This window comes from Pan paniscus, chromosome 1 (assembly GCF_029289425.2).
Source record: "Pan paniscus chromosome 1, NHGRI_mPanPan1-v2.0_pri, whole genome shotgun sequence".
Lineage (NCBI taxonomy): Eukaryota > Metazoa > Chordata > Mammalia > Primates > Hominidae > Pan > Pan paniscus.
In genome coordinates this window covers 110,149,934-110,176,904 of record NC_073249.2, presented here as the reverse complement: position 1 = coordinate 110,176,904, position 26,971 = coordinate 110,149,934, and the positions used below count along the sequence as shown (strand labels likewise).

At 34.1% G+C, this 26,971-nt stretch overlaps 1 protein-coding gene across 1 annotated transcript in view; it reads right to left on the bottom strand.

Annotated features, from left to right (window-relative positions):
- Positions 1–106: 106 nt before the first annotated feature.
- MAN1A2 (mannosidase alpha class 1A member 2) overlaps positions 107–26,971 on the bottom strand; it is a 160,214-nt gene continuing 133,349 nt past the window's right edge. Inside the window, exons 12-13 of the mRNA XM_003806289.7 lie at positions 25,979–26,094; positions 107–6,155 (exon numbers count right to left, since the gene is read on the bottom strand). Coding sequence (XP_003806337.3) covers positions 6,023–6,155; positions 25,979–26,094 — 249 coding nt within the window. The 3' untranslated portion in view covers positions 107–6,022. The remainder of the gene's footprint in view (positions 6,156–25,978; positions 26,095–26,971) is intronic.

The window sequence follows — 26,971 nt, the reverse complement described above, 5'->3', positions numbered from 1 at the left end:
GAGAGACTGAAGACCACCAGTTACTGTAAAAGCCAACGTTGCTCTTCTATACATAGGAAGAAACTGAACTGTCGTCAGCGGGTAAAAATGAAGGCTAAACAAAGAATTTTCACTTAAAGAACATCTTTATTTGAACTTTAATATACAATATTACCTTTAATTTATAAAAATCACATACTGGAGGACATGACTGGAAACCAGTTTAGGAGCAGCCAGTGGGTACCAATTTAGGAGATTATACTTACCCCACTTATTAGTTTAAGAAAAAATTCTATCAATGAATTTGAGACCAGTGATATTGAAGGATGGCATTTCAACTTCCAAATCCAGTAATTAAAATTGAAGATACTTTAATTCAGCAAAAACTTCTAAATTTTCTTTAAAAATATTTTTCCCCAATGAAGAACTGAGCTTATCTTTATTATGTTTTCTGGTATACATCTTACAGAATTTTGTAGAAATAAAACAGCCACAAGACATTTGCAATTATTTAAAATCCTCTGCATATTAATATGTATGTGTATAGGTGTGTGTGTTTGATCCCCACAGTTACATTCACACCGAGCTGAAGCAACCTGATAGCATGTTGGACCTGGAAAGGCAGTTCATTTATAATGTGGAAGAGAGACAGTAAGTCTCTGCTCCCTCTATCATCCTGAATACAGGCTTCCCCTCCTCTAAAATTTCCCCAAATAGTGAAATATTTGATAAACTTTTTAAAGAAAAATCTATTATCTGTTAGCATGATTGGAGCACTGCAATGTATATGCTAGTAATATGGTGTGTAATTTCACAAGCAATTTTATGAGTTCTGCAATTGCTAGGCTCAAACCAAGTTTGAAATGGATTAGCTGTTAAACAGTGGAAGTTTAAGGATGAGGTATGCTTTAGTTGAAAATGATGCATATAAACATTCTGAAATAATGCTACTGACTTGTAAAGGATTGAGAGTTACGCAAGAGAAAGGGATTCTCCTTTTGGATACATCTTTTCTCTGCACTCCTCAGACTCAGGCTATTCTAGAGGTAACAGGGGCAGTACCGTTCTGCAGTCTAAAAAAGGAATAGTGGCTGCCAAATAGCAGATGAGTCACATAACCCATTTTCTGTTGCTTAGAATTCTTCAAAAGTTTGCTTTCTGCAGCACAAAGATCAGACATTCTATCATATTCTTGCTGTAGAGCTCTAAGAGTACCCAAGTGGGTGAATTTCTGCAGCTCTAGCAATCCAGAATCCTGGTCCAAGGGTCAATGAGCAGGAGAACTTGGAGAGTATATTATTTTGACAATACACAGACCTTCTTTTTACATAGAGAATCTGAAATTATGGCATTAAATGACAAGGCAAAGAAAATGGCTGATAGCATACCCATCTTCCCTTACCCTATTCTGTTTCTTTCATTATAGTCAATCGTCCTGAAACCTGAACAGACTCCAGGAAGAGTATATCTACTTTCAAGACAACAAAATATTATAGCTTTAGGTTATACAGATACACACAACCATATATACGCACATCTTTTTGATTTAAAAATGAATTATGTAAATCAAAACAGAAAAGACGCAGATCAAAGGTTAGAGGGTCTAACACAAAATAAACTTGGGATCAGGGTCACTAACTATGACCCATGGACCAAATCCAGCCCTCCCCATCTGCTTTTGTAAATAAAGTTTTCCTGGAACATAGCTACGCCCATTCTTTACATAGTATCTCTATCTGTTTTCGATACTTCAACAGCAGAAACGAGTAATAAGAGAGACTGTATAGCTCTCATAGCCTAAAATATTATCTGGAAGCTGGCTGAACAGTTATAGATCAAAAAGAGCATGTCCATCCTGATCTGAATGAGCTAAAGAAACAGAAAATCATCTTTATCAGTGTTCTTGAGCCAGGATAAATGGATTAAAATATCTCCATATCATATATAGTTACTCAAATATTCTGCTTATTTGTGCAGCCGAAACCAGTTTTCAACTGTGTTTGTTAACAAAGAGTATTAAAAATTATCTGTGTATAATTGTATTTATATACATATATAGATCTTGATCTCTCATATATCTCATATATATATCTCTCATATATATATATCATATAAATATATATATATATATAGAGAGAGAGAGAGAGAGAGAGAGGAAAAGATAGGACCTAGCCAATTTGAGTATAAGGAAACCTAAAGAAAAATAACTCAAAATACTATTACTAGGAACTGTTATTTGGAACTTTGAATATTTTAGTATATTTTTCTTTATATTTAACAGCATGGGACTATTAATAGGGCCCATACCAGAGCAGACACAATTTACAACTGCAAGTTTTACCCATGAATTATGTGACAAAATCTTTTTGAATATAAAATAACCAGCATTTCTATAAAACACTGCTTTTTAATTATGCAATTAAAGTGATATAGCAAAATAAGAATGTTTTTATTTCTAAAGTAAATATTTTAGTCAAAGTTGCATCAGAAATCAAGTATTTCTTTGACATTTTCAAGAGGTTTTAGTTATTAACTACAATTATAGTTGTATTATATAGTAACACATTGTTTTAAAATATATTATAAACCTTTTCTTTTTCCTCTTTAATTTATATGAAATATAAAATTAAGAATTTTGTAACACGATTCATATTGGAAACATTTAAAATGTTGTGAGCTACTCTCATACAGAAAATGCTGTGGAATCACATAAAACATTCTAATGATTGAAAGTGCCAGGCACAATGCTTGGCACATATTAGATACTTCACAAATGTTCGTTCACACATTCTCTCATTTACTCATGCACTCATTCAAAAAACTCCAGGCTTAAGGAGAAACTGCATTATAATGAGAATGGCAAACACAATCTTTTATCAACAAATTTGGAGTTTTGACAAAGACTTTGGCAATGGAGAGTGGAGAAGATGAGAGGATGATGATAATATTTCAAACTGCTTGGTTAAAATCTAGCAAGTATAGCCCTGAGTTGCTCTATATGACATCATAGAGGATCAGGGTCAATACTCCATAAAAAGAATGCATTTCCCTTCGATACCCAGGTTTTATTTTACATATAAACACCTGCTTAAAGTCAGGAATACGCTGATGTTAGAGAGACACAAAATGTGCAACCCACAAGAAAGTAAGAACCACCTGACTGGGGACTTATTTTTCTGAGTTGAGACTTCTTTTTGGTTAGGGCCCCATTCCCTTGGTTTTAACAACTTAATACTGGTTGAATAATAATAATAATAATAATAATCTGGTTTAACATAAAAAGTGTGATTCTAAAATGAAGAGAAATAAATGTAGAAGGAAGAACAGTGTTCAAAATTCCTATTTTTTTTCGATTATGCACCAACTGATGTATCTATTCTGCACATTTGTGCCAAAGGCACAAGGTAAGGTGTCAGCTCTTTGAAGAGGCACCTGGAAAGGACCATTTCTGGGCTTTTTGCAGAAGATCTTATAAATGCAATGAATATTTAACCTGAGTATTAAGGTCTACAAAATGCAAAGAGCTGTAAAAGACAGAAGAAAGTAAAGAATATTCTTGGAAGCTAAGCATTATATGGGATAAGAATTGATCTTGAAGGAAATAATTTAAAAATCTATAACAAAAATAAAACATGACACTGGCAAGTCATTTGTAGCTGACTTTAATTGCCTTTGGTATTCAGGAGAATAAAAAAATGGAAGTACTTTTATAAGCTCTAGTCTTTCCATCACATAGAAGGTAAGGAGTGGTGAGGAAGACCCTTCCATTGTCCCTGTCAAATTCTTTGTTTGTACCAGAACTGGCTCTGCTTGGATACTTCCCTGCCTTCTCTTAAGCTTCAGTCATCTGGGTAATACAAATAGAGTACTTGGAAGTAGGGGTTCTGTCTCCTCATCCCTTGAGAAGTTCCCGCAGAACCAAGAAGGTCCCTTTACTCTGCATTCTTCTAAATAAGGTAAAAGAGAATTCAGAGAGTTCATTGCCATCTGCACTGCTGCTCTGCATCTTTGCCAACTCAAGTTTTTCACTTTTTCTCAGTGATTCATAAGTGGGCTTGTGCTACTTTTACGAGGAAGGCTAACATTTTTTAGAACCAAATACTTTCCCTTTTCCCTTCTACAGTTACAGTAATATATATATATCTTTCTCATTTAGAAATTTAAATGTTCAAGTAGTAAAAGATATTACAATGTCAAAACATGTGCTATAATTTAACTCTCTTAAGGACTATTGTAACTGGCCCTGCATCCTTATTTTCTACTGAAATTTTTTTGCAGTGAAAAATTTTATACTGAAAAAATTTGCAGTGGTTATCATTTACGGATCAGTAGAACTGTCAAAATTAACGATTCGTGGTATAAGATGATCAACCTTAGAAAATACTATATTAATTAATTAAGTCTTTCCCCAACTTAAAACCTAAGTTTAAAAGAAAAGCTTATCAAACAAGAAAATAAGCCTTCAGAATTCCAAGGTGGGCTTCTTGTACAAACTTTGTTTCAGGAAATCTTCAAATTCAGAGTAAATGTTGTACTAATTATACTGTTTCTAAGTTTTATTAATGTCAATGGAAGATGCCTATATTAAATGAAAAGAGCAAAAGTATCTTGCACTGTCACATAAATTTAAGGACAGAAAATTTATAAGCACTAGATATTTATCTTACAGTTCCTGATAAAATTTAAGTTCTTTTTGTCAAAATATAAAGAACTAGTAGTTTATTTAAAAAGAAATATCAATGCAAAACCTACTGATAGTAAGATAAAGTTCCTTAGATGTATCCCAATTTTAGTGTAATATGATTAATTACACCACTCTTTTATCACTGAAAATTATTTTGAAACTATTCTGATTCTTCAGAATTCTATAAATATTCTTGGAGAAAATTTAAAAAACATAAAATATCTGTGAACAACTCACTCATCTGATGAGATTATAAATAAAAGATCCCCTGTCCCTATTCCAGATAGAATATTTTAGAAAGTTTCACTGTTTGTTCTGCTTTAGTAAGTTATAAAAGTAATTTATTTAGCTTATCAAGGCAAATTTAGAGCTGCCTAATAGTACAGTGATTTTTGCCAAGCCACATAAATAAAGTTGTAAGTTGAGTGACTCTACTAACTTTATTATGAAATTAAAGTGAATAAAATTTACTTGGTAGATGTGTTGGTCTGGAAAAATAATGTAGCAACAAAACCAAGGATTGCTCTTAGGTTTCAAGGCAACAAACTGCGGCATTTCCCCCACTTTCTGTCATGCTACCAACACTAGACTGAACTACATGCACAAAATCCCAAACCCAGGCTCATAAGTGGTGATTATGATAAATAGCAGTTTCGATGATTCCATAAGAAGAAAAAGACTTGAGTATTCTTTGTGAGATCATGCCCCCAGAGAAAATTAAACCAAGAAATTTCAATGAAATAGACTGGGATTTGAAATGGTTGCCAGTCTGGTCATCCAATGGGGAACTTGAAAATTCAGATAGGGATAGGTACTCCTGTTTCTTTTTTGAGTCTTCTTGTTACTGATATAATTATACTATTCTTTTGTTCTTGTTTATTTTAGTTCATTCCATTATTAAAATGGAGAAAAAGTGATAAGCAATATGTAAATATTTGATTTGAATGCTGCTCCACTGTAGGAGGAAACAAATACATAATTGGTTCCAAAGGCCATCTTGAACTCCTGCAAGGTGCTCTATATTCTTGACTTGCTTTCAGGAAGTCTAGCCTCCAGACTTCAGGACTCTAAAAACAATACAGTAGTAACAGGTATCATTTCTCATATGACCACCTCATTAACGATCAAAGCACATCCAGGTCTCTGTCCTACACATATCAGAACATGTTTTGGTCAGGTATAAAATGGAATAATTTCAAAGTTGATGTATCTACAAGTTGAAAAGTCTTAGGGGGAATAGTTTCACCCTGTCATGTTGACATAGAGGTCCAGGTTTTCAAAAGCCGCCTCTTCAAACTAATTTCTGTAGTGGTCCATGTAAACAAAACACAGGTGAGAATGGTCCTTCTGGAACTGCTTTCATCGAACAGCAGGATTACCTGAAAGTGTGGTGTTGGCTAAATGTAACACAGGCAGAGGGTGAGCCTCTGTATTAAACACCCAGTGGTCTAAAGGTAAAAGGTCATCACCGGAGAACAGCAGATACAAATATCTGAAAATAAAAAGGGGAGAAATGAGCTTCAGTTAGAATTCAACAAGAACATGAAGTGAGCTCACTTTTAATGGCACAGAAAACCAATAATGTATTTTGAGCAGCTTTGATGAAAAACATCAAAGAAATAAACCTCAGACACCCAAATGATCTAAACACAAAGACAAGAGGTTTCAGAATAGTGTATAAGAAATCCAGTAAGATGAACAACTAGACCTACTGAAATAAAACAGTTTAAAAAAAAATCCGGCCAGGTGTGGTGAAGAGAGCAGACACCTTTGTCTTGTTCCTAATCTTAAGAGTAACACATTCAGTTTTTCAATATGATGTTAGCTGTAGGTTTTTCATATATGCCCTTATCAGGGTAAGAAGTTTCCTTCTATTCCCAGTTTGCTGAGAGTTTTTATCAGAAATGGGTGTTGGATTTTGCCAAATAATTTTTCTGTCTACTGAGGTGGTCTATTTTAGTTCATTGATTTTCAAACATTAAATCAACCCTCCACACCTGGGATAAACCCATTTAGTCATAACATATTATCTATGTAATTTGTTGTTAGAGTTGATTTGTCAAAATCTTGTTTAGTTCTATCTATGTTCAGGAGGAATATTGGTTCTGATGAGGACTCTGCTGTCATTCATTTTTTTCCATAAGTTACTGGGGTACAGGTGGTATTTGGTTACATGAGTAAGTTCTTTAGCGGTGATTTGAGAGATTTTGGTGCACCCATAACCTAAGCAGTACATACTGCCTCATATTTGTAGTGTTTTATCCCTCGCCACCCTCCCACTCTTCCCCCAAACTCCCCAAAGTCCACTGTATCATTCTCACACCTTTGTGTCCTCATAGCTTAGCTCCCACGTATCAGTGAGAACATACGATGCTTGGTTTTTCCATTCCTGATTTACTTCACCTAGAATAATAGTTTCCAATCTCATCCAGGTCACTGCAAATGCTGTTAATTGGTTCCTTTTTATAGCTGAGTAGTATTCCATCGTATAAATATACCACAGTTTCTTTATCCACTCATTGATTAATGGGCATTTGGGTTGGTTCCACGCATTTGGGTTGCAATTGTGAACTGTGCTGCTATAAACATGCGTGTGCAAGAATCTTTTTTGTATAATGACTTATTTTCCTCTGGGTAGATACCCACTAGTGGGATTGCTGGATCAAATGGTAGTTCTACTTTTAGTTATTTAAGGAATCTCCACACTGTTTTCCATAGTGGTTGTGTAAGTTTACGTTCCCACTAGCAGTGCAGAAGTGTTCCCTGATCACTGCATCCATGCCCACATATAGTGTTTTTTGATTTTTTGATTATGGCCATCCTTGCAGGTGTAAGGTGGTGTCGCAATGTGGTTTTGATTTACATTTCCCTGATCATTAGTGATGTTGAGCATTTTCTCATGTTTGTGGACCACTTTTACATCTTCTTCTCCCACTCTGTGGGTTGTCTGTTCACTCTGCTGACTCTTCCTTTTGCCATGCAAAAGCTCTTTAGTTTAATTAAGTCCCAGCTATTTATCTTTGTTTTTGTTGCATTTGCTTTTGGGTTCTTGGTCATGAAATCCTTGCCTAAGCCAATGTCTAGAAGGGTTTTTCCAATGTTATCTTCTAGAATTTTTATAGTTTCAGGTCTGAAAGTCCTTAACCCATCTTGCGTTGATTTTTGTGTAAGGTGAAAGATGAGGATCCAGTTTCATTCTTCTACATGTGGCTAGCCAATTATCACAGCACCGTTTGTTGAAAAGGGTGTCTTTTCCCCACTTTGTTTGTTTGCTTTGTCGAAGATCAGTTGGCTGTAACTATTTGGCTTTATTTCTGGGTTCTCTGTTCTGTTCCATTGGTCTGTGTGCCTATTTTTATACAAGTACCATGCTGTTTTGGTGACTATGGCCTGAGGTATAGTCTGAAATCAGGAAGTGTGATGCCTCCAGATTTGTTCTTTTTGCTTAGTCTTGCCTTGGCTATGTAGGCTCTTTTTTTGTTCCATATGAATTTTAGGATGTTTTTTCTAGTTCGGTGAAGAATGATGGTGGTATTTTGACGGGAAATGCATTGAATTTGTAGATTGCTTTTGGCAGTATGGTCATTTTCACAATATTCATTCTACCCATCCATGAGCATGGGATGTTTCCATCTGTTTGTGTCATCTATGACTTCTCTCAGCATGTTTTGTAGTTTTCCTTGTAAAGGTCTTTTGCCTCCTTGGTTAGGTATATTCCTAAGTGTTTTATTTTTATTTTTTGCAGTTATTGTAAAAGCGGCTGAGTTCTTGATTTGATTCTCCACTTGGTTGCTGTTGTTGTATAGAAGAGCTATTGATTTGTGTACATTAATTTTGTATCCGGAAACTTTGCTGAATTATTTTATCAGTTCTAGGAGCTCTCTAGAGGAGTCTTTAGGGTTTTCAAGGTAAATGATCATATCATCAGCAAACACTGACAGTTTGACTTCCTCTTTACTAATTTGGATGCCCTTTCTTTCTTTTGTCTGATTGCTCTGGCTAGGACTTCCAGTGCTAGTTGAAGAGGAGTGGTGAGAGTGGGCATCCTTGTCTTGTTCCAGTTCTCAGAGGGAATGCTTTCAACTGTTCCCCATTCACTATTATGTTTGCTGTGGGTTTGTCACAGTTGGTTTTATTACATTGAGGTATGTCCCTTGTATGCCGATTTTGCTGAGAGTTTTAATCATAAACGGATGCTGGATTTTGCCAAATGCTTTTTCTGAATCTATTGAGATGATCATGTGATTTTTAGTTCTGTTTATGTGGGATATCACATTTATTGACTTGCATATGTTAAACCATCCCTGCATCCCTTGTATGAAACCCACTTGATCATGATGGATTATCTTTTTGATATGTTGTTGGATTTGGTTAGCTAGTATTTTGTAAAGGATTTTGGCATCTGGTTCATCAAGAATATCAGTCTGTAGTTTTCTTTTTTGGGTATGTCCTTTCCTGGTTTTGGTATTAGGGTGATGCTGGCTTCATAGAATGAATTAGGGAGGGTTACTTCTTTCTCTGTCTTGTGGAATAGTGTCAAAAGGATTGGTACCAATTCTTCTTAGAATGTCTGATAGAATTCTGCTGTGAATCCGTCTGTTCCTGGGCTTTTTTTTGTTGGTAATTTTTAAATTACCATTTCAATTTCGCTGCTTCTCTATTGGTCTGTTCAGGGTATCTATTTCTTCCTGATTTAAGCTAGGAGGGCTGTATTTTTCCATGAATTTATCCATCTCGTCTAGGTTTTCTAGTTTATGTGTGTAAAGGTGTTCACAGTAGCCTTGAATGATCTTTTGTATTTCAGTGGTGTCAGCTGTAATATCTCCTGTTTTGTTTCTTAATGAGGTTAATTGAATTTTCTTTCTTTTCTTGGTTAATCTTGCTAATGGTCTATCAATTTTATCTTTTCAAAGAACCAGCTTTTTGTTTCATTCATCTTTTGTATTTTTTTTGTTTCAATTTCATTTAGTTCTGCTCTGATCTTGGTTATTTCCTTTCTTCTGCTAGGTTTGAGTATGGTTTGTTCTTGTTTCTCTAGTTCTTTGAGGTGTGATCTTAGAATGTCAGTTAGTGCTCTTTCGGTCTTTCTGATGTAGGCATTTAGGGCTGTGAACTTTCCTCTTAGCACTGCCTTTGCTGTATCCCAGAGGTTTTGATAGGTTGTGTCACTACTGCTGTTCGATTCAAAGAATTTTTAAATGTTCATCTTGATTTCGTTTTTGACTCAATGCTCATTCAGGAACAGGTTATTTAATTTCTATGTATTTGCATGGTTTTGAAGGCTCCTTTTGGAGTTGCTTTCCAGTTTTATTCCACTGTGGTCTGAGAGAGGGCTTGACAGAATTTCAATATTCTTAAATTTATTAAGGCTTGTTTTATGGCTTATCATATGGTCTATCTTGGAGAAAGTTCCATGCACTCTTGAATAGAATGTGTATTCTGCGGTTATTGGATGGAATGTTCTGTATATATCTGTTAAGTCCATTTGTTCCAGGGTATAGTTTAAATCCATTGTTTCTTTGTTGACTTTCTTTCTTGTTGACCTGTCTAGTGCTGTCAGTGGAGTACTGAAGTCCTCCATTATTGTTGTGTTGCTGTCTATCTGATTTCTTAGGTCTATCAGTAATTGTTTTATACATTTGGGAGCTCCAGTGTTAGGTGCATATATGTTTAGGACTGTGATATTTTCCTGTTGGACAAGACCTTTTATCATTATATAATGTCCCTCTGTCTCTTTTAATTGCTGCTGTTTTAAAGTTTAAAGCAACTATCATTCTTTTTAAAAACTTTTTCTTCTTTACTTTTTTTTTAATCAATTTTACTTTCTTTCGCTAATATTTTTACAAAATGGTTTCACCTCATAAAAGATGTGGGCCATCCATAACATTTCATCATAAAAGAAAACATACACCATTTAAAATATACTACCTCCCTTTCTGTTACCATGTTTTTATTAGTAAATATGTACTTATAAAAGGGATTTGAACAGTGATTTTCCAAGAATAATGTGAAAAGTAAAAATAGTTTTATCTTTTCTCCAGTATTCATTGCCAAAGTATATGCGCTGCTAAATAACAAGTTTTCTTTTATTCTTAGATAGTTCATGTTGGCACTTTTTGAGTTCTTTTAAATTATGCATTTTCACTGGGTAATCAGATGAGCTTCTTTATAATAGGTTTTTGTCTTTGTTTTATAGTAAACTCTTGCTTTTTCAGAATTTGGATCAATCTTCAGTGGCAAATATTTTTATTTTTATGAAATTCATGAACTGTCATGATATAAAGATCCTCTGTAAAATTACTTTAAGTCTTTCCATTTCCTATATCAGATGGTTTAAAATTCCATGGTTGATTCTTGCTGCCATTTTTATATTTGTTCCTGTTTACCTAATTTTTCTTTCTCCTCTGTTGCTTTAAAGATTTTTTTCTTTACCCCTGGTTTTGAGCAATTTGATTATAATGTGTCTTGGTAAAGTTTTCTTCATTCATGTTTCTTGTGCTTGGAGTTTGTTTAGCTTCTTGGACCTGTGGGTAAATAGTTTACATCAAGTTTGGAAAGTTTTTTGCCATTATTTCTTCAAAAAAAAGGGTTTTTTGGGGGGTCCACCTTCTTGTGTTCTCTTCTTTGGAGATTCTAAGTTCATGTATTTTAAGCCACTGTAAGTTGTCTCATAGCTCATCACTGATAACTTTCTATTTTTATAAGATTCTTATTTTTTGCTCTTGTTTCATTTTGGATAGTTTCATTGCTAAGTCTTCAAGTTCACTAATTTTTACTTCTGCAATGTCTAACATGCTAATAATCTCATCTGGTATATTTTTCAACTGAAACATTACAGTTTTTGTTTAGGGAAATTTGATTTGGGTTTTTATATCTTCTAGGTCTCTACTTAACTTTTTGAACAGAGGGAACATAGTTATGATAAATATTTTAACTGTCATTGTCTACTAATTCTAACATCTTTATCAGTTCTAAGTTGGTTTTATTTTCATAATTATTGATCACATTGTACTGCCTCTTGGCATGCATGGTAATCTTTGACTAAGATGCTAGACATTACAGATTTTACTTTGTTTTATTTTTATATTCCTTTATATAAACCTTGAGTTTTGTTCAGGGATGTAGTTAGATCACTCAGAAACAGTCTGATCCTTTCAGGTCTTGCTTTCATTATTTGCTACATAGGTCCAAAGCAGCAGGTTATTCCCCACTATTGAGGCAGGACCTTCCTGAGTACTCACTCTACCCAGTGCCACTTGAATATGAATTTTTACAGTCTGGTTGCTGGTAACAGGCACTGTTCCTGCAACCCTATGTGGCCCTGTGTGAGTGCCAGAAACTGCTGCCTTTAATCCTCTAGGATGATTCTTTCGCTCACCTCAGGTAGGTTCTTCACATGCATGTGATGATCAGCACTCTGCTGAACACTCCAGTGCATTCCCTTGGTTATTTCTCTCTGCAGCTCTCTTCTCTCTGGTACTGTCCTGTGAATTCTAGCTACCTTAGTTTCCCCACACTCACAGCTTCATCTCCTCAGGGAGCACGCTGGGCTTTGTCTCAAGTCCTCTCCCTGTATCATGTCCTGGAAACTCTATCAAGACAGCTGGGGCAATTACAGGGCTTACTTCATTTGTTTCCTGTCTCTCAGAGATTACTGTCCTTCATTGCCTCCTGTCTGGTGTTTCAAAACCATTATTTCACATATATTTTGTCATTTGTTTCAGGCAGAAGGGTAAATCTGGTTCCATCTTTAGAGTAAGCAGAAGTTCCACTCATCCATTGTGAGAGACTGTGTCAAACAATTTGCTGAATGCCATGTAATTATGTTCATGGAATACCCTACTCTCATGTCTATTACTAATCCAATCCAAAAAGAACATTAGATGGTCCAGCAAGAACTTGTTCTTAGAAATCCTTTCTGATTCTTCATGATGACTAGTTCCTTTCTGTCTTCATACCATGACTTCCTAGAATTTTGTGAAAATGGACATTAAATACATCTATATTTTCTTCAATCCAACTGCATTTGTAGTAGCAATTTAAAATAACCAGTTACTTTTCTTCCTTTGGGGTTCTAGTTTCATCTTAGCCATATTTGTTTACCTGGAATATAATCTGTTATTTTAAATTACTGCAAGAATCCAAATAAATTATATATCAAGGTACTATTTCATATGTGATTTTGCAATTAATATTAATATTTTAGGAATAATGGAGGGAAGCAGTGGGATAGGAGAAAGATAATTTTAAAGAAGGGAAAAGTTTGATTGAAGGGGTTAGAGGAGAGGAGGTTGGAGTTAAAGTATGAGTGCTTTGCATTTTATCTTATAATTCCCTTTTTAGCATGCCATTGCTTTCCTTATATTTTTTTTATTGTGGTAATAAACACATGACATAAAGTTTACCATCTTCACCATTTTTCAGCATATAGTTCAGTAGTATTAAGTATATTCACACTGTTCTTTGCAAAACTAAAACTCATTTCCATTCCCCTCCCCAGGTCCCTGGTAACCAACATTCTACTTTGTTTCCATAAATGTGACTACTTTAGAGACCTCATAGAAGTGGAATCACACCATATTTGTCTTTTTATGGCTAACTTATTTCACTTAGCATAATGTCCTCAAGGGTCATCCATGCTGCTTCCCTGATTTTGATTCTAGAGCTCTTATTTCCTACTACTTCTCCTAGTGAATGTACTTTAGTCGGTCTAGTTTCTTTAGTGTTTTTTTAAAGGTATTTTTTCAGGCTGAATCCTTCTTTTCACAAAGCTACTTTCTGTTTTACCCCACCTATTAACATCTTACTAATTCAGCATCATTTTAGTCTTTCTTCATGACTACTCTAGCCTGCACCAAAATTCCCTTCTCTGAATTTCTAAAACATTTATTTTCTATTTAGCACTGAATACAGTTGTCCCTCAGTATCTATGGGGGATTGGTTCCAGGACCTCTCGCAGATACAAAAATCCTTGAATGCTCAAATCCTTGATATAAAATGGTATAGTATATTCATATAACCAATGCATATGCTCCCATATACTTTAAATCTATGTAAATAGTTGTTATATTGCCTAGGGAATAATGACAAGAAAAAGGTATATACATGCTCAAAACAGATGTAATTTTTAAAAAACTATATCTTCAATCCATGGTTGGTTGAATCCATGAACCCATTGATATGGAGGGCCAACTGCATATATACTTTGTACTTTTATTAAATTTGTCCATGCCTAAAGGTAAGAGATTTCTAAACCAGACTCCAAGCTATTTATGGGTAGAGTATATGTTTCATATACTTTAATTCTCAAATACAACTCTGAGAAAGCAGGTACTTATAAGTATGTATTGATTTGACTTAGCTTGTCTCCAGGAGTAAGTGAGCAGAAAACAGCAGAATAGGGGACTTGATGCTACTCTTTTCATCCAGCTGGAAAAACAGTTCTCTCATGGTAGGAGGCTAACTTCAAGATCCAGTTACAGACAAGATAAAAGATAAACAAAGGAAATAGTGGCTTTGTTTTTCAGTCTTCTCTAACCCTTTTTTCCCCTCATCTGAGAATCCTCAGCCACAATGATCCCACTGATTCTCTCTCTCCAAAATATATTACTTAGTCACTTCTGCTCAGAAATTTAAAAGTCATACGACTATTGATGTTTTATGGACAAAGCCACTAACAGAGTTGTCTCTGAACTTACTTCAAAACCTTGCTCAGGGAATTTGCTTTAATAGTCTGATAGCTAGCTAACTGTGCATTCATTTGCTTATACTGAGAATAACTTCATAAGCAAATGAAGATAACAATAGCAGTAAAAAAGAGAATTAAAACTATGAGAGGATACGACAATAACATCAGTACCAATACCTATTCTGGATAATTTACTAGTTTTCCCCTCCCTTTGGTCCCCAATATTTTATAAAACTTTCTTTTTCTTCTTTTTTTTTTTTTTTGAGATGGAGTCTTGCTGTGTCCCCCAGCTGGAGTGCAGTGGCGTGATCTTGGCTCACTGCAACCTCTGCCTCCCGGGTTCAAGTGATTCTCCTGTCTCAGCCTCCTAAGTAGCTGAGATTACAGCCATGCACCACCATGCCCGGCTAATTTTTGTATTTTTAGTAGAGATGGGGTTTCACCATGTTGGCCAGGCTGGTCTCGAACTCCTGAACTCAGGTGATCTGCCCGCCTTGGCCTCCCAAAGTGCTGGGATTACAGGCATGAGCCACTGTGCCAAGCCTGTAAAACTTCCAAACACAGAAATGTTGGAAGAATTTTACAGTGAAGTGCACATATACTTAACCTCCTAGAGGTAAGCTGGTATCACAAATTGGTATCAAGTTGGTATCACAAATCTATTACTCTATTCATTTATTACTAGCTTTCTTTACAATACTACAATATGTTCCCTTAGAAAAAGTAGCTAAGTTAGCAAACCAAACTAAATATCAAGAATAACTTGCTTAGTAAAATTGTTTGCAAAGGAAGAACTAGAAGACAATGAAATTTTTTAAAAAACCGGACAAACTTAGGGCAATAAACTGCAGGCAACAATATTTACCTGAGTTTTGAGAGAAAAACTGTTGCCACAAATTTTAGCTCCTACATTTCTGCTTTTAGAAGCACCAGATTAAAAACATTTAGAATTTTTATTTAATAAATAGCAAATTATTTTATAATATTTATTTAATAATAGTAAATTAGATGAAATTACTTTTAAGGGATGAATTTGAAAATTACTAGAAAGAAAAAATTAAGAGCAAGATTAAGTGTAGCCAAATGGTAAACAATTCTTTTTTTCTGATTCCTTTCAAAAACACATGATTAACGGACCATCAAAAAGTGAATGGACAAATAAAATGTGGTGTATCCAAACAAGAGCATAATACTCATCAATAGAAAGGAATGAACTATTGATAAATGCAACATGGATTAACCTAAAAAAATATTATGTAAAAAAAGCCAAACATAAATGTTATTGTGGTGAAAGCCATGTAACATAAAATTTACCATCTTAACCATTTTAAAGTGTACAGTTCAGTAGTGTTGAGTATATTCACATTGTTTACCTTGTAAAACTCAAACTCTATACCCCTTAAACAACAATTATCCTTTACCTCCTCCTTAATACTGCATGATTCAAATTATCATGAAATTTCACAAGCAGCAACCTATAGTGACAGAAAGCAGATAAGAGTTTGGGGGTAGGTAGAACTGACTGCCAAATTAGAACGGGAATGTTCCATGCATCAACTAAGGCTGATGTTTACCCAGGCTTAAACATTTGCCAAAATGCAATAAACTGTACACTTAACATATTTCAATAAAGCTGATTTTAAAAGTTTTTTTTAAAAGACTAATGAACAAGGATGAAGAATAGCCTTATTTGTGTATTGCTACATTAGTAAAATTTGGGTTGTAGCTCCCTCTACTGTAGCAAAAGAAATTGGCAAGCATATTTCAAAGATTAAACTTTTGAAACTGGAAAAATGCTTATATTAAATAGTAGAAGTGAAATTCACTCTGTGTGTTCCTACGTGTGTGTGTGTGTGTGTGTGTGTGTGTGTGTGTGTGTGTATCCCAGTGCCTAATATTTAGATTGCATTGTATCAGGACATAGGAAGCACTTAAAAATGTGAAGACCACGGTTCTGGTCTTCCAGTATACCTATTTGAAGAGACTGAACTACATAAATACAGCAGTTAAGCAAAGACTTGCCCACCTGACTTTCTGCTAGGTTCTCTGCCAGTATAGTTAATTTCTTAATCCCTAATTGTCTCCGTAAGTGTTTTTACTGGGTCACAGATGTCAGTGGTTATCAAAGTGTGATTCCCCCAGACCAGCAGCATCAGCATCACCTGGGAACTTGTTAAAAACGCAAATTCTTAGGCCCCACTCTAGACCTATTAATCAGAAACTCTGTCAACAGAGCCCAGCATCCCATGTTTTAAGAGGCCTTCCAGGTGATTGTGATGCACACTCAGGTTTGAGAACCACTTTTCTAGGTTACCAACTTTGTGTAACTTCTAACAACAGTTAGTTGGTACTGTTTCTGCTTTTCTCCTTTATGTGGGCATCTGGACCTTTGACTCTCTACTGAAAACAAATCCACAGCCCTGACATCCTCAGCTTTCACATTTTGCCTTGGGTCCCTTCTTCTTGCTTTATCAATTCTTTGACTCATTATCAGACACCTCCTAAAACTAAGTGAATTCTGAGATCAAGCTCTAAGCCCCAATCAGGAAATAAAGTAGGTCTATTATTCTCTTCTCTTTCCCCCTCCTACTCTTATTATATACAAGATCTTATAAAATTGCTGGGGTTTTTTAGCTGTCTCCTTTGAAATGAAATGATTCAATCCTATATTCAGCAAACATTTAATACTGAAATACATAGTATATGAGTGGCCCTACCCAAATATACAAAAATACTGTAAACTCTTCATGTAGTTTATATTCTAATTGGGGAATGCTTAAGAAAATTATGTGCTATGTTGGAAGATAGGTGCTATGAAGAAAAGTAAAGCAGGGAAAAGTAAGAGGGAGTAAGGGAACAATTTGAAATTGTATACAGGATGATCAGGTAATGCCTTAAACACAACTGATAAAATGATATAATTAAAAACTAAAGAGGGATCAGAGTAAAGATGCAAATAGCCAAGTTCTTTTCTTGCCTAAAAGACTAAAAATTTATCAACAAATTCAATACATATTTACTGAGTGCCTCATGTGCTAGGTGCTGGGGAGATCATAGTAGTTAAAAGGAAAAGTCCCTACAGCTATGAGGCTTACATTCTACTGGAAGATAGATTAAAAAAAAAAATCCATCTAGGCTGAGCATGATGACTCACACCTGTAGTCCCAGCACTTTGGGAGGCTAAGGTAGAAGGATTGCTTGAGCCTAGGAGTTCAAGACCAACCTGGGCAATTAGCAAGACCCGCATCTCTACCAAACAAGAACACCACACACCTATGTCAGATGGTGATATGGATTGGCTCTGTGTCCCACCCAAATCTCATCTCGAATTGTAATCCCCATAATCCCCATATGTAGAGGGAGGGATGTGGTGGGAGGTGACTGGATCATGGGGGTGGTTTCCCCCATATTGTTCTCCTGATAATGAGTGAGTTCTCATGAGATCTGATGGTTTTATAATGTTTGACAGTTCCTCTTTCACATGCTCTCTTTCCTGCCACCATGTAAGATGTGCCCGCCTCCCCTTCTGCCACGATTTAAGCTTCCTGAGGCTTCCCCAGTTATGCAGAACTGTGAGTCAATTAAACCTCTTTTCTTCATAAATTACCCAGTCTTGGGCAGTTCTTTATAGTAGTGTGAGAATGGACTAATACAGATGATGTTAGTGTTATGAAGAAAAATAAAGAAGGGCAAGGACAGAGAATAATGAAGGGTTTGGATAATATACATAGGGCATATTTTTACAGGCAGGCACTCAAAACAGCATAATTATAAGTTAGGGAGAGAGTGAATGAAATTTTTAGGACGTAAGTTATTTTATGTCAGGATTATTTTACATTAATTGATGTAGCCCTAGCATACAAAACAGCTGGCACACATCAGGCACTTAACAACAAACATTTGTTGGATAAATCATTTCATATATTACATTTGTATTGTTTATATATTTTAATCACTATTTACTTAGTAGAAAAAGAGCTCACATCTTGATAAAGAACAAAGAGGTGGAATTAAGGATTCCAGAAAGCACTAGTTTAAAAGGATGAGCAAACACTGAAACTTTCATTCCATTTACTTCCTAAGAATCTGATTGTTTGACTTTTCATCTGTGTTCTTAACTTACAGAAAACAAGTTTTAAGTGATTTACTCTGTTGTCTAAGATTTACTTAAAACAAAAGGTTTGTTCATTCAAATCTTACTACACATTATCAGGTAGTGCCTAAATGTCTCCATACTTCTCAGAATACCCATCTGATTTTAACCATTTCTAATTAATTTTCTGAAACTCTCTGAGAAGTTTTCTGAAAAGTTCGCTCTCTCGGCTTATTTTGCTTAATTATAGTTATGTCAAATGCACATGCCACTGCCCTAGTCATCCATTTTACTTCTAGGAATCAAACCAACATTTATCTTCACACAGGGAGCAGAGATATATGTAAAAGGACATTCACTGAAGCACTGTTTATAAGAGCAAAAAAACAGAACCAAGTTCTATATCTAACAATAGGGTACTGATTAAACAAATTATAAAACATTCCTCAGTGGATTTATATATGCCAATATGGAAACCTTTCCTAGATAAAAAGGTGAAAATGCAAGTTTCAGAATAATAGGTATATATAATCTTATATATGGAGAAAAAAGGCTAAAGGATATATATTATATATATTTTTATACGTTTGCATATACCCAGAAAATTTCCAGAAGGCTATATCAAGAACTATTTAATAATTATTCTCTTTGGGAAGTGAGATTGGATGTGAGGCACAAAGAAACTCATTTTTTTTTGGTCATTTCTTCAGTTCTGCACTATTTAACTCATTTTGCAATATCCACATGCTATTTTTATAATTCAAAAAAAGCTGTATTAAAAACAACTTGATTTTTTAGGAGCTACACATTACAGTGTTTACACAACTGATTTTAATATGACAAGTGCTATGCTGTTATGTATATATAGCTCAACAAACACATTGATTGCATGCATGCTTGTTCTAACTCAAACACTAAACTAAAGCACTGAAAATATTAATATTTCACATAGACTATCAGGACAAATGAAGTACTGATAATACACACTTAAGGATATTTTAAGAATATACTTCCAAGTCGGGGCAGGGGCCACAGGTGGACCTTGCTTCCTTAACAACAACAACGAAAAAGAATATACTTCCAGTGTACTCTCACTTAGAGTGTTTGAAAGTGACTAGATTCTTACATCCTTGCCAACACCAGAACAAAAACTTTTAAATCTTAAGCAGTGTGACAGTAAATAAAACATAGTATCTGATCTATTATTTCATTTATTTCTTACAAGTGGATCAAGCATTCTTCATGTGTTTACAGCCATTTCTTTTCTAAGAACTGCTACTACCTTTTTTAGTAGGCTTAGTATTTTTTCTTAATAATTTCTAATTTTAAGAAATGTTTTCCCAGTGTACCATCTGTTTTTTACTTTACTTAGTGCTCTTTTTTTTGTACAGATGTTTTTTATTTTTATGTAATTGAATTCTCAATCTTTTCTTCAATGATTTTTGGGTTTTGTATCATGCCATCTTCATCCCTAGGGTTGAAAAAAACTTTCCAATTGTTTCATGATTTTATTTCTTTTTTTAATATTTAAAGCTTTGCTCTATAGAAACTTAGTTTTGGTACTTAGCAGGGATCCAGCCTATTTTTTTCAAAATAGAGTATTTTTAAAGATGTTTTTAAATATTTACAGAGGCAAAAACAAAAAGTATTTTTAAAAACTAAAATAACTTCAATTAAGCTAAACTACAGTTCACATTTTGATATTGTTGAAATACTATTAACATGTTCATCTATGTGTTACATATGTACATGTGGACTTAATAGCCCACTTAATATTATACTGTGAAAAGTCTATAAAAATGCAATTGTTTTGGCTTCATGATACTATTGTGGATATGCCATAATTTACTTAACCATTCAGCTATTATTGAACAAATAATGACTTATTTTTATAACAGCAATAAACATCTCTGTACATAAATCTTTGTCCATAACTCTGATTATTTAAGATTACTTATTCTTAAGTATATAAGTATATATAAGAATATAAGACATATTCTTATATAGCTTTCCAGAATTTTACTATATTCAAAGTTTGAATTTCAAGAGATAGGGAGGAAAAAAGCACACAAGCAAGAGACACAGACATAATTTCTGCCCCAGAGACTCTGATACCAGTGAAAGTAGACATACTGTGGTGATAAATTTGATCTTAATTTTATGCTATTTCTCTTTCCTTTAATAACAAATTTGTTAAGACTATGTTTCCAACTAACTTGTGATTTCTGAGCTGCCTAATGCCTGATATATATGAACTCAAAAAAAAATGGTTGAAATGTATCCTCAAAATGTATACTTTTCTCAGTTTATCAGATCTTTAAATAAATGTGAAACAGAATTGAGGTAAGGTGCAATGAAAATCTAATTCAAAGAAAGATCTAGGTGAACGGGTGTAGACACTAAGGTACATATATAAAATAATACACACCTTCAAAGTTTTTGATAAGAGGCTTATGACAGTAAATGGTATAAAGTGATAGAACCATAGAGAATCCACGTGGGAGATATTCATTCAACAATTCAAGTGCTGCTACTAAAGAACCGCTCCTAGGAGTCTTGGTGTTCTATCTGCTAATTTCCTTGCAATTCTTTCAGCTTAAGAGACTTTTGACCAACTGCTATTTCACTGAATCCAATGAATAAGACAATCCTTGGAGGGACAAAAGCCATTATCAAAGAACATATTTCTCTTTCTTGCAGCTGGAGAGGGGACAGTAGTACCATTTAGCTCTTCTTACAAAACAATCAAGACTCCAACCAAGTGTCTTTAAACAAGTTCATATGTTAACTAAAAGCTATTCATGGCTTTTCTTTCTTACACGACTCCTCCCCTTATTTAAAAAGCAAGCTGACCTGTATTTATTAGTAATAATGCACCTAAAATCTTCAGCAACTAATTCTTGTCTCAAAATACTCAGAAATAAACAGTCTATACATTTAATCTTGAAGAAATCTCTCAGAGCCTCTGTCCTCCTCAATCTCAATATAGTATCCCTTTATCTTCCTTTCACTTCTTTCCTGTATTTATGTCTTCTTTTTTGGTTTATATCCAGTTTTCATGGAGCATATGTTCCAAAAACTTACTGAGAAAGAGGATTGGAAGTGGATTTTTGATACCTTACATGGCTAAAAACCCAGAATTCTAAGTTGGAATTAATTTTCTCTCATGAATCAACTGCTCCAATGCTTCTAGCTTTCATGACTGTTCTTGAGAGGTCTGAAGCCACTCTGAATCCAGATCTACGAGACTTTATTCTATTCTCTCTCCCTGTGGAAGCTGAGATCTTTCCTTTACCCCAGTGGTTTTGAAATTCCAAGGTGCTGTGCCTTGGTGTGGGTCTGTTTTCATCTTCTGTGCTGGGATCTTGACGGTGTCTTTCAAGCTGGAAACATATCCTTCTATTTTTGGATATTTTCTTAACCTTGTTATATTCATATTTTAAACTTTAAAAGTCAAAGTATAACACACATACACAAATATGCCAAATCTTACATGTTTATAGTTCAATAAACATTTCTAAGTCAATACTGTTTATTAATATTTAAAAGTAAGGCACTAACATGCTGATTAGAAACTGTAGTCAGGTTGGCACTGGAAACTTTAATATTATCTCTGATTCTTCCTTCTTACTGAATCTCCTCATATCTAATTAGATATTCAGGTTTGTCAATTCTACCTTTAGAGCTCTCATCTCATTCTTAATATCCCATGGTCTACTTTATAGCTATTACCCTGAATACCAGTTCATCCTATTGTACCCACCTTGCCTTCAAGTCTGGTTCAAATTCTACTACTTCCAGGAAGTCTTCCCTTGTTTTCCAGGTTAAGCAAACTCTTTCTTCTCGAAAAGACTTCTGCATTTTGTTAATATTTCTCTTATGCACTTAATGTATTTAAAATTTGTTGTATATATTGCTTGTGTTTTATTTCCTGTACTAGAGTATAAGAGTTTTAGAACCTTTGAAGGAATCTATCTCTGACCTTCCTCATTACATAGTTTTTGTTATGCCATCAGTATATATGCTAGATAAATATTAATACATGAAGTAAGGTCTATTGAGGGAAATAAAAAAAAGTAGGAGACATGGCCTCTTCTGGGGAAAAAAGTATGCCTATAGCAATAACTACTCCATGGTATAGCACCTATGACAACACGTAAAAGGTAAAATGAGCCTCAACTTACGTCAAGAATACAGGTTTTTTCATTTAACTTTGCCACTGCCGTGACAATCAGTTTCCATCTCTGGTAGCTAAAACACATTGATTGTTGCCTTTTAATGAATCTGCAGTAAATTCCCACCAATTGGTAGAATACATAATCTTAAACTGACAGCTTCTGACAAAGCCTATTTAAATTAACTGATATTTGAGAAATATTTAAGAGACCATACTTATCTTCATTCCTCTATAAAGTTTTAAGCTCTATTTTTACAATAAAACTACAGCTACATTAATTTAGATCTTCACAGAAATGACTTTATTCAATTGTATTTTAATATTATGCCATCAGTTTTTATAAAGAGTAAATCAGATTGAGTGTTTTTGTATCTTCCCTAAGATCACTGTTCCAAACAAAATAAATATTTTCAAAATATTTACCATTACCATTATGTATTAGGTTGAACCATACTAAATTGCCAATATTCAAATTACCCTTTTTAAAAGGGTAATTTCATATGGTTCACTTAATAGTTCAATATTTTTATAGAGTTATCCAATTTAAGTCATTTTATAATTTAGCAACATAAAAAATTCTGTCTCATTTGTCAAAGTAATATGCTCCCTCAACTCCCAAAAATGATAATGACACTGTGCAGAATGATTCCTTTTTGCTTTAGCTGCCAGGAAGTGCAATGCTGAATGTACTACTCAACTGTGACAATTTTCTTAGCCTAGGTGATGTTATAATTATTTGTATGTTTCTTTTTGTTTGACCTTTTTCACTTTTATTGCTCCAGATGTATGTTTTTCTAAAAGCAAAAATTGTAGCAAATATATATATCTATATATATAGATAGATAGATATACATAAATAACTGGTTACCTAGCATACTGTTGTGTTGAGAAGAGTTCTGACTGAACTTGGCAAGGTAAAGTACCAAGATTAACTGGTGATATTCCATACAGGTACTAGAAGGGGATGAGGCAGCATACCATCTATTTCCAGCCCTATGCCATGCATGTACTAAAGTGCTCCAAGTTGTAATGATGAGAGATTTGAGAATTAATTATGAAAGCCAGTCTGCAAAGAGGTGAAATTTGAACTGAAATTAGAAATGAGAGAGAGGCATTAATTGATAGAAAGGATAAAGGCATTCCTGCCAGAAGCAATGAAACATAAAACAGACAAATGCAAGAGAAGAAACTTTATATATATGTAAATATTTGAATGTACATTAGGTTGGTTTAAGAATAGAATCTAGGATTAAAAGAGTATTCATTCTCAAAATTATCACTCCACAGATAAGTTATTAATTACAAAAAGAAAAAAGATTGTTTACATGACAGTAATCAAATATAACCTATGCTCAAACTTAAAATCACCAATAATGGGCTAAACTATTATGTGTCTCTTTAAGGGATGCAATGATAAGAACACAGATCCATATAATGTTCATGCTGAAAATGTTTAACCTAAATCTGATCATGTGGAACAATTAGAAAAAAATCTAAAATGGGGAACATTCCTCAAAGCAACTAGCCTGAATACTTTAAAAATGTCAATTTCATAAAAGATAAAAGAAAAACAGGAAAACTCTGTGCTAGATTAAAGGAGACTAAAGAGACGATGACAACCAAACGTAACAAATGATCCCGTACTAGATCCTGAATTGGCATTAAACAAAAATAAAGTACATTATTGGAACAATTGGAGAAATTTGAAAATGGGATTACATATTAGACAACATTATTATATGAATATTAAGGTTTGCAAGTGTGAGAACTGAATGGCGATTATGTAAGATGATGACCTTTTCTTGAAAGCTACTGTTGAAATATATTGCTGGTCACCATCAACTTGTCCAGCAAAATAAAAAGCTAAAAAAAAAGTAAAACTATGTGTATATGTGAGTGTATACAGAAAGAAAGAGAAGGAAATGTGGCAAAACTAGGTGAAAAGACACAAATAATCATTGTCCTATCTTACAGTTTTTCTGAAGTTTAAAAAAAAAAAAAAACAGGAGAGATACTACACAATCTGGGCCAAATTCCATAGTTTACAGACATGTAAACCAAAAGCAAAAAATTTTATTTTGATAAAATAGCTAGTGTACAACTAAATAGATGTAGCTAGTGTACAACTAAAGTTCCCATCACTTTATATTCTAGTCTAGTGCTCTTTCAACTTCTACAGTCTCCAGCCTAATCACAAAGGATAAGTCAGAATATGAAACATCTAGATGTAGGAAACTGAGTACCAGGCAGATGTTCTAAACCATCCCAGCAGTAATAAGGGGCTGGATTAGGGTAAATTGTAGAAATGGAAAGGAGGGAGCAAAATAAAAAAACGTAACAGAAAGAAGCATAAAGAATTGGTGATATATTAAAAGGAGGAAGCAGATGATTCTATAATGTATAAGCTAAAAAGACAGGAAAACAACAGTACTGGGGTAATAAAAGAAAAATTAGAATAAGATAGACATTTAGAAACTTAGTTTGAGAACGGTACATTTTAACTGTAATATATGAGAATGTAAACTACAAGTATACTAGAATGTAAAATCCAGAAGGCAGGAATTTTTGTCCTGCTTGCCTACTGAAACATCCTCAAGTGGCTTGAACAGTGCCTGGTAATACACATTTGTTGAAAAAATAAAATGTTTACAAGGCATTCATGTACAGATATGCAAGAAATACAAATAATAAATTTAAGAGCGAGTATGAAGAGATATTTATTTGGTCAGTCTTTAGGGAAGTGGACATATTTACAATCTCCATCTCTTCCAGGTCTGTTTACAGAGACCTCTACCTGGGGTTTTGAGTATAAGATGAAAATAAAGTTGTCTACTCTTTTCCATTGTTCCTTTTATGTGTATCTTTACAGTAAGCCTCATCGGGTGGATGAGTGGCTATGGTCATTTAGTACTATCAAAACTGCATGATCATTCCTAACAGATTTCATTAGCTACAGTAGGGAGCTCAGGTATGATTCCAGGACCAGCATTGTGAGTAACACATGGGAGCTTGTTAGAAATGCAAATTTTTAGGCTAAACTCCAGATCTACTGAAACTTTGTGAGTGTGGACCTAGTTACCTGTGTATTACGAAGCCTTCCAGGTGATTTTAATGCACATTAAAGAGCAAAGAATGAAAAATTTTAACAGGTACTAAGTACTTTTTTGATAAAATACCTACCTTATAGTCTAAGTCATTCTTTTTGAGATGTAGCTAAAAATTTACACACCCAATTACATAAAAAGATATTTACAACAAAATTTAGTGTAACCTGTCACATAGTTGTAATTCATCATCTAGTGATCACACAGCAAAACGAGTCTAGTATAAAAATATTTTTTAAAGCTATATACTTACTTTAATGTTTCAGCAAGAAAAAAGCTCTGCTGTACATCATCATGTGTAGGAGTAGAGGAATATACATCTTTGACTCCAGAAAACCCACCACTAACTCGGCAATACTTTTCAATGGCCTATGAAAGAGATCAGACAAAATAAGCAATTCTGTAGAATTTCAAGTTTTGAAGGACAACAAAACTTTGAAGGACAATAGTCAAAAGCTCATAAAGATTTGTATGAAAATTTGATGGTTTAAGAATAATATATTATCAAAAGGAAATATTCTCATACTGGAAAAATTAACTCATACGAGAAACAGGATGTTTCCTATAGAACTTCTCTGTCTCCAAAACTCTTTAATCTTTTTAAGACATCTTATATTTTCCTAACTTAGAAATCAAATTTAGGCTATTTTTTCTAAATGAGGGGTCTGTCTGGCAAAATAAAGGTCCATTAGTTCTGGCAAATCAAGATGGAGGTCAGTTTCAATTAACAATTTTTATTGCAATTTTATCACTTCCAAGGACAAACAATAGCCCACAACATGCTAAAAAATATTACTTAGGAGCACTCTATAGTAATAGCAGTAAGAGATAATATTTACTAAATACATACTATGTGCCAGACATTGCATTATCATAATCCTATGAGTTAGCCATTACAGGTGGTACCAACTGGCAGAAAGAGCCCACCTACTACAATAACAATTACAATATAAAGAGTTAACAATTATAAGGTATTTACTATGTGCTGAATGCTGTTCTAAGAGCTTTAAATACAGTCACATTTGAATTTCAGAACTCTATGAGGTTAACAGCCTCACTTTTCAGATGGGAAAACTGAGGCACAGAGTAATTTGCTCCACATTATTAACTACTGGGCTTTACTGCTTGACTGAGAGTTAAAATTCTTACTCTTTTTGCATCTTTGGGCATGCCTAAATAAAAAATACTGAATCAAATGGAATCTATTCACAACCTTATTTTTTAATTCAAAGCAACCAAACAGTCT